This window comes from Triticum aestivum, chromosome 3B (genome assembly GCF_018294505.1).
Source record: "Triticum aestivum cultivar Chinese Spring chromosome 3B, IWGSC CS RefSeq v2.1, whole genome shotgun sequence".
Lineage (NCBI taxonomy): Eukaryota > Viridiplantae > Streptophyta > Magnoliopsida > Poales > Poaceae > Triticum > Triticum aestivum.
The window spans coordinates 39826022-39834232 of record NC_057801.1 but is presented as its reverse complement, the minus strand read 5'-3'; the positions used below and the strand labels follow the sequence as shown (position 1 = coordinate 39834232).

The window sequence follows — 8211 nt, the reverse complement described above, 5'->3', positions numbered from 1 at the left end:
TCCTTCCTAACAAGTATGGACTACAATGTGATGTGTCTGGTGCATCTGCAAGAATATCTTCATAAAGAAGAAACGACAACCATGAGCATATAATAATCCATGGATCATGTGAACAAGGAACATGTTAAGTGGTACCCGGAGATAGGATTTCGGTATCAAGGAAAAAAGTTAGGTAAACTGAATGAATTGTTTTCATATTCATGACAACACAAACGCAACAGAGGATAAATCAAATCAATAATGACAACCAAAATTTACAATAAACAATGCAAGTAGCTTGATGTTTTAACTACCGATTATATTGTTACATAACGCAAAACAGCAAGGGTGGTCGGTAAAAACGAAAGGCAAAATATAAACTATTCATTTTCTTATGTAATCAACAAACTAACAAGCACGGGAGACAAAGACACATTGGCCGAGAAAATTCTAGCCATAACGTGTGTGTCGATCGGATGCAGATGAATTTGGAAATTGAGATGTCAGTGTCATTTCCCAGCCACATGCCAACATCACCAAATTGCCTTAGTAGTAGGCACAAAAACCTGTTGATGGAGAAACAAAATGAAAGAACGAGAAAGGAACTAAGAGACCACAACCATTTTACCGCCTTGATCCATTGAACATAGCAAAATATACATTGGGTTGGACCTATACCGACTGTCACATGGGATTTCTTTTTTTTGGGGGGGGGGGGGGGGGGGGGGGGGAGGTTGCTCGCCCTCCTGGCTCTTCCCCTAATGGTACCTGATGCTAGTACGAGAAAGGCAGGGTTAAGAGCCGCACTAGTGTAGACCCCATCTTAGTTCAGGAGTGGTAGTGACAAAATGTATCATTGACATTCTTTACTGTTTGTTCTAGTTATGAATTGTGAGGAGTAACAATGATATTAACAGTCTTCTTATAGTTGATGTGATATAAGTACTCATTACTGTAATCCCGAACTTGCAATTCAAGATTAGATATTCGTCCTACCAAATTTAGTGCCAATTAAATATAGTATGTGAGTAGATATATGCCCATAATTAACAAAATAATTAAATTATGAATTTTATTGATACAAATATTGTCATAATTTTTGACAAGGAAGTTGAGAGTAGTAATTTGTAGATAATAATCCAATATCTTGGAGTTGAACATATCTTTGAGGTGCATGGGCCTTCTTAAACTATACACAGCCGATTATTTCCAGCCAGCCTACCAAAAATGTAGTGCACTACAACCTTGCACTCGGTTATTACTAAGTTAGTCTATCTGCTCTTAATCCAATAATGCATTGTGTTCCATATGCTTGCACATGTAGTCATATAACCTATATTTTTCCGAAATGCACCTTACGTGTGTTCTTTTTTTAATAGAAAACAATCACAATGAACATCATTTCTCATTCTTGTGTACCTATGTCCTTGGAGAAGAAAAGCTATGGGTAGTAAATAATTAAGCGAGTCAATTTTCATGCCAGTAGCTAGAGCAAACCACATGATATAAAAATCTACGTTCTACAACTAAACAATACTTACCAATTGTGTAGATGTTGTGAAATATGAATGAATTGTATTCGTAGCTAACATGTACCTCCAAACACATGCGCAAATTGCAGCTAGCTAATATGTAGCAGATATACTAGTTCTTCAACATTATTATTTGGTCACAATGGGTTGTGCTGATTTCCATTAAAATAAACTGCCAAATATAACATAGTATTACATCATAATAACAGACCAAAATAACAAACAATTGTAGTTGTTCTCCTAGTTACAATGAATATTGAAGTGGTACTAAAACTAGCAATCATAAACAACAAGACACCCAAATTAGTTTTTAGCACAAAAGTACACTTCATAATTACCCAAAGATCCTTCTTGTCATCTTGTTACTTGTGTCCAACTGTGCCTCCTCACCTATGCATCAATGATCACCTTGTTGAGCAGCGACATCATAGCTTTATGTCTTATTGAGTAGGATCTTTCTAGAACCTCGACCATGAAATTATATGAATACACTATATAAAAAGATGTAAATCACAATACCATTAGGGAATTTAGGTTTAAAGAAAACAACAGTTCGCTTTTTCCAGATGGTGAAGCATAGCATTATGCCCTCATAGAGCACAAGTTTTCGCTGAGACGTTGTAAAAGTATGGATCCATCCTCCAAATATGTCCCGAGTATTCTCATGCACTCTATTACATTGAAAGGCACATGTGAGCACTTGTCACAACAAGTTGTCTAATGAACAACCAAATAACAGCTAATCATGAGCGCCGAGCGGGGGGGAGGGAGATGGCATTGGGATGGGTATCGAAGGGATAAGGAAGAGAGGTAGCGGGTTCGCGTGTCGCGAGCGGTGCCTAGGCCCCCAATATCCATGCCTTTGATCCCAGTGTCCATGTGAGATGATGTGGCTAACCAAGGCACTTCAATCGTCAATAGATCGAACCACGCGCGTACGACTGGCGGAACCTTGGGACGGCGTGTAGGCGTGAAATGTTTTCCTATATACTACTAAAGATATAAACATATATTTCCCAAAACGCACCTCATTGCTCGTGTTCTTTCTTAATCATATCTTGGTGGGGGTTGTTGAAGTATATTGCATGCCTCTCTCCATAACATTGGTGTTTTGGTTGCATTGGCTAGATCATGCACTTCTATATGATATCGAAGCCAAGAGGTCTTGAGTTCAAGACCCGGCTGACGCAATTAAAATGCAGCCCACTTTCGGTCCACGTTTGACGTATAATGTGTTGCCTAGTGTTTTCTATCAGGTTGCATTGGCTAGAGCATGCACTTCTATAGGTGTATATAATAGTAGAGGTATGGCTAGGAACTAATTAGGCGAATCAAACTTCTCACCAACTACTAGCTAAAGCGGATCACGTGAGATCGAAATAGTACAATTATTTCATACAAAATAGTACGTACAAACCAACCAGTACTGAAAAATGATATACATGCATATGTTTAAAACGTGCACGAAATAATTGAAGCCAACACATACCTCTAAACACGTGTGATTGCACCTAGTAGCACTCCACTATGATCGGAAACCTGTCCTTTCTAGCCCCGTAGAGCCAAACTAGCTCAGCTAGCTAGTAGCACAACGGCAGCTTTGACCTACATGCCAGTTAGACGGTCGAGCTGGCTAAACATCAGCTGCGTGTAAGACGACGATGAGCACGCCCCCTGGTCGCTGGGCGTACACATCAGCTGCGTGTCATCGGCCTGCGCAGGATAACGACCAACACGTACGCATCTGCTCTCACTAGTCACAAAATTTATCAAATTAAACCCATTTAAATTACACGGCTAATTTGTCAAAATCATGTGGCGAAGCAAGAAGCACATGCCTCTAAGATTACTTTAGTCATGCTAGATTCTTGAAGCAAAAATGCTACTCCCTCGTTTGGAATTACTCGTCCAAGAAAAAATGTATCTATGTATTTTAGTTGTAGATACGTCCATTTTTATCTATTTTTATGACAAATAATTTCGAACGGAGGGAGTACGTCTGAACAAGTTCATGTCCTATTGCCAAAACAAAAGTGAAAAAGACGAATGATCACCAAAACAGCATGGCGATTTCTCACGAATTAAGGGTTGCTTATAATGGGTCGATAAGAAGGTTCGAACAAGCACAAGTTGCCAAGTACGTACTATATTTGTTAGAAAAAGGAATTGTTATATATAGGCAGAGACCATCCATGCATGACTATTTTGCTCTATCATAAAAGGATAGTAAATGTCTCAAAATTCCAAAGGAGGGATATTTTCAAACTTGGAAACCATTAAACAAGTAAAAACACATGCATCTTGTACAATTTATTATGAGCATGTGCCAAATTTCATTTATCTCTTCCGCTTATAAGTACTGGAAAATAACATTCCTTTGAGGGACAAGTAATATGGATCGGAGGGAGTAGCAATTTTTCCTCCACATTATCCTTCGTTCAACTTTAGGTACTTCTCCTCCTTTTCTTCATTTTGTTTTTCCTCTGAAAACTGCCTTAATTGCCACACCGTTTATTGAGTTATCATTTTTTCCCTTTGGTAAACCAATAAGTGCTTACCAAATAAAATCCTAAAACTTATTTTGGCAGGTAAATCACATGCAGAAATTTATTTGGTAAAGACTTATTTACATAATCATATTAATATGGGCAGGTAAATAATGAGATAACATATTAGAATATTTATACCCTGTTGCAATGCATTGGCTATTATCTATTTAACTATCAGAATTTTGAAAACATAGCCATTGTTTAAGTGCCCTGTGGTGAAGGAGGCTGAGTAGAGGTTAGTGCGAGCTGTAGGAGCTATTTTTTTTTCTCCCGGAAAAAGTTTCAATCTATTCATCATTTGTCATGGCAGTACAAAAAATATCAGAAACAGTAAAAATTACATTCAGATCCTACAACACGTAGCGACGACTATAAGCACTGGATGAGCGACCCGAACACAAACTCAAAGTTCATCTAATTCAAATAGAGCCCAAAGTTGACATGGCCTTCTGGCAGATTAAATAAATAAGTAGTGTAATTTTTATGTGATTGTGGGATGAAGACTGAAGAGATTAGATTGAAAGACTGCTCCGTAGCATATGCTGTACTGGACTGCTGGATATGCGTCAATCGCTAATGCTGGCCAGCTAGAGTGTATTTTCAATAAGAAAAAGAAAAACTTACTTTTGGGTGTACGTAGCAATACCACACTTGGTTCCTTTGACCTCTGGTGTCTGCACGCGGCGGCTAGACGGTGTTGCACTGCACACAGACGTCGTTAATGACGTGGGCGCAAGTTTCCTCGTCCTGACGCGCATGGTAATACGCTCCAGTTTTGGCACTAAATCATTTTTTACTCAGAGCAAGGATGATTTCGTGATAAGATTGCTGCATCAGCCACCGCCCCCGATTGCCTTCTACAAATACTACCTCGATCCAGATACATCTTCCCCACAGAAATCCAATAAAACCAACAAGATCTCCAACCTTCTGGTTGAGAATTTTGAGGCAAGAGGTAGCTAGCCTAGCCATGTCTCCCTCTCTTGATCTGCCCTCCCGGATCCTGCCCCGCGTGCTCATCGTCTCCCGCCGCACCGTCCGCAAGAACAAGTTCGTCGACTTCGTCGGTGAGTTTCTTGCTCATCACTTCATCCATGTTGGGAAAGTGCTGGATTCGTTGGAACTTGGAAGAATGTTCCAATTGCTGACATTTGCATGCATGGATGGATGCAGGGGAGTACCATCTGGACCTGGTGGTGGGCTACGGCGCGGTGCCGGTCATCGTGCCGCGGGTCGCCGGCGTGCACGCCATGCTTGACTCCTTCGAGCCCATCCATGGCGTGCTCCTTTGCGAGGGCGAGGACATCGACCCCTCCCTCTACGACGCCGGCGGCGACGGCATCGACGGCGACGCGCTCTCGCCGGAGCAGCTCGAGGCCGTGCGGCGCCTCCACCCGAGCGACGCCGCGGTGGACCACGAGAAGGACTCCATCGAGCTCCTCCTAGCGCGCCGCTGCCTCGAGCGCAGCGTCCCGTTCCTCGGCATCTGCCGCGGCTCGCAGGTGCTCAACGTCGCCTGCGGCGGCTCGCTCTACCAAGACGTCGAGCAAGAGCTGCACCCCGCGGCCGATGCCACCGTCTGCCACATGGACTACGCCAACTACGACGGGCACAGGCACCCGGTGCGCGTGCTCCCCGACACGCCGCTGCACGACTGGTTCGCCGAGTCGCTGATCGGCGGCGACCAGCTGATGGTGAACAGCTACCACCACCAGGGCGTGCGGCGCCTGGCCGAGCGGTTCGTCCCGATGGCGCATGCGCCGGACGGGCTGGTCGAAGGGTTCTACGACCCTGACGCATACAACCCCGGCGAAGGCAAGTTCCTCATGGGGCTCCAGTTCCACCCGGAGCGCATGCGCAAGGAGGGCTCCGACGAGTTCGACTACCCCGGCTGCGCCAAGGCCTACCAGGAGTTCGTCCGCGCAGTCGTCGCATACAAGGCGAAGCTGGCCGCCGCGCATGCTCATGTGCACGTCCAGAGCGCGGTCACCACGCCGGCGACATTGAACCACGAAATGGAGAAGCAGCGCAAGGTGATCGGCCGGAGCGTCTCGCTCGCCAAGAACATGTACATGTTCGGCAACAACAACAGCGCGCAGCATCCGGCGCAGCACCGGGACGGGGACCTGGACGGCGGCGCGGAGTTCCTGGAGTCGAACACGGCGCTGAGCGTGCAGCAGGAGAAGCGGCTGAAGCAGATGGGCGCGACGGTCCGGAATGCGTCGGGGTACATGAACAGGCTCAAGGTTAGCGAGGAGCGGGAGGCGGCAGCGCGGGCGCTCATGGCGAAGATGTCGGTCGCCCAGCTCGCCAGCCTCGCCGCCTTCTACCGCGCCATGGGCAACGTCTGCTCCGAGGTGCTCGACGCCAAGCTCCAGCCGCCGTCTACAACCCTGCACGAGTGACCTGTGCGCTCTGTCTCTGTGAACCTGGCCGGAAATGCTTGCTCAGTTCATCAGAAATCAAATGTTGCATGGCATCCTGAATTAATTAAACCGTGTGATGTTGATGCATGTCACTCGCGAAGTGTTACTAGTTGACTTTGTTTCTGGGTCCGTACAAGGCATCTAGCCGCTGACTTCGATGAGCTCAAAGGAAAGACGAAGAGAGTAAGTAGTGTAGATCGTTGGTAATTGAGGTGCCATTCTGATCCAGTGGTCATCCCCCTCGTATGTACTCCTATCTAACTTGTGTACCACAGTTTCTTCATCGAATTAGCTTGATGACGAAGAGGGAAAATATGAAGCTACTTTTCCACTGCGCAGGAGGGGCGATGATGTTGGTGCACCCGCGGCTCGGCTTGCTTTACTGTTTGTAGTCGTTGTTACGTGCTTTACAGATGTGGATACAATATTTTTTCTTCGGATGTTCTTTATGCTACCTTGACAACTAATAAATAGATCGTGTGTTTTCTTTAAAAAAAATAGCAAATGTGTTGACTTCATCAGTTGGACGGCTAGCATTTTTTAGCAAGTTCCGTTCTGAAACCACAACTACTGGCTAGTAGTAACATTCAGTTGGACAAAACAAAAACTTATCGCCGCATCTGCATGACGGCAGGAAAAGAGTAGTATAGCAAAGTTGCTTGTCACATGGGAAGCGCCAAAGGCACAGCTGATGGCCACGGACGGCCTAGGAGCTTCATTCAGGGTGGTTGCCAACTAACTTCGGAGAAGAACTGCTAGTGACACCCTGATGTGCCGGAGAAAACGCACGAAGGTTGCAGCTCTACATGGTGGCAGGCATGCATGGCCAACAGGTTGCAGCTCTGCCGCAACACTTGGCTAGCAGGCGCAAAGCAAGATATATATCACCAATTCGCCATTGAGTGTTCAACAGTAACGCCAGATCTGAGCGATAACTACGGCGCATCCCAGGGTAGCGTAGGCAGCACTTGCACGGCGCTCTTGGTTTTATTTTAGGATGGGAATGGGCCGGACCGCAGCCCTTGTTCTGGCTGGCCTCTCTATTCTTTTTCTTGAGGGACATGCAGCATTGGAGCCGGTCCAATAGTCCATCCTAGACAGCACAAGAATAAGTAGCAGTTTATCAAAATAATAATAATAATAATAATGATAATAATAATAAGTAGCAACCCTAAAAAAAGTGAGTATTTAACCAAAAACTACCACATTTCATGGAAACATGTCAAAAAACTACCACTTTACGATTTTGTGCGAAAAACTACCACTTTTTTTTCTAATCCGTGGCAAAAAACTACCAAGTCGAAAAATCGCTCGCTTCGCCCGCAATAAGCACGAATTACGACAGGGCTGGCCCACACGTAAGCATTGACCGGAGCACTGTCGGCCGAGATCCGCCGCGGGCAGGCCCCAGGCCGCCGCCCGGTCGCTCGCCGTGCCTGCAGGTCGCGCCACAGGGAGTCCCCAAGCCGCCACCCGGTCGCCATGGACCCGTTTGTGCTCGTCGTCGTTCGCGGCGCCGTCAGGGCACTCCATGCGGGGGGGCGGCAAGGAGCAGCAGCTCCGGCGGCGAAGGGCGCGGGGCGGGCAACTCTGTCGGCTCCAGCGGGGACCTGCAGCCCGGCGGCTCCAGCAGCGACCCGCGCCTTGAGCGGAGAAGGGCGGGCGGCTCTGTCGGCTCCAGCGGGGACCTGCAGCCCGGCGGCTCCAGCAGCGACCCGCGGCTTG

At 46.3% G+C, this 8211-nt stretch overlaps 1 protein-coding gene across 1 annotated transcript; it reads left to right on the top strand.

Annotated features, from left to right (window-relative positions):
• The first annotated feature begins 4968 nt into the window (after positions 1–4968).
• On the top strand, positions 4969–6755 carry LOC123064607 (putative glutamine amidotransferase GAT1_2.1). The gene is made up of 2 exons (XM_044488055.1): positions 4969–5127; positions 5234–6755. Exons 1-2 carry the CDS (start codon positions 5031–5033, stop codon positions 6463–6465), a joined length of 1329 nt encoding a protein of 442 aa, XP_044343990.1. The 5' UTR covers positions 4969–5030; the 3' UTR covers positions 6466–6755.
• The last annotated feature ends 1456 nt before the right edge of the window (positions 6756–8211 follow it).

Bases quoted from the DNA above. Each gene is read 5' to 3' on its own strand.
- LOC123064607 (XM_044488055.1), top strand. From the start codon at position 5,031: ATGTCTCCCTCTCTTGATCTGCCCTCCCGGATCCTGCCCCGCGTGCTC. The intron at 5,128-5,233 runs GTGAGTTTCTTG...GGATGGATGCAG, and splicing joins CAAGTTCGTCGACTTCGTCG to GGGAGTACCATCTGGACCTG.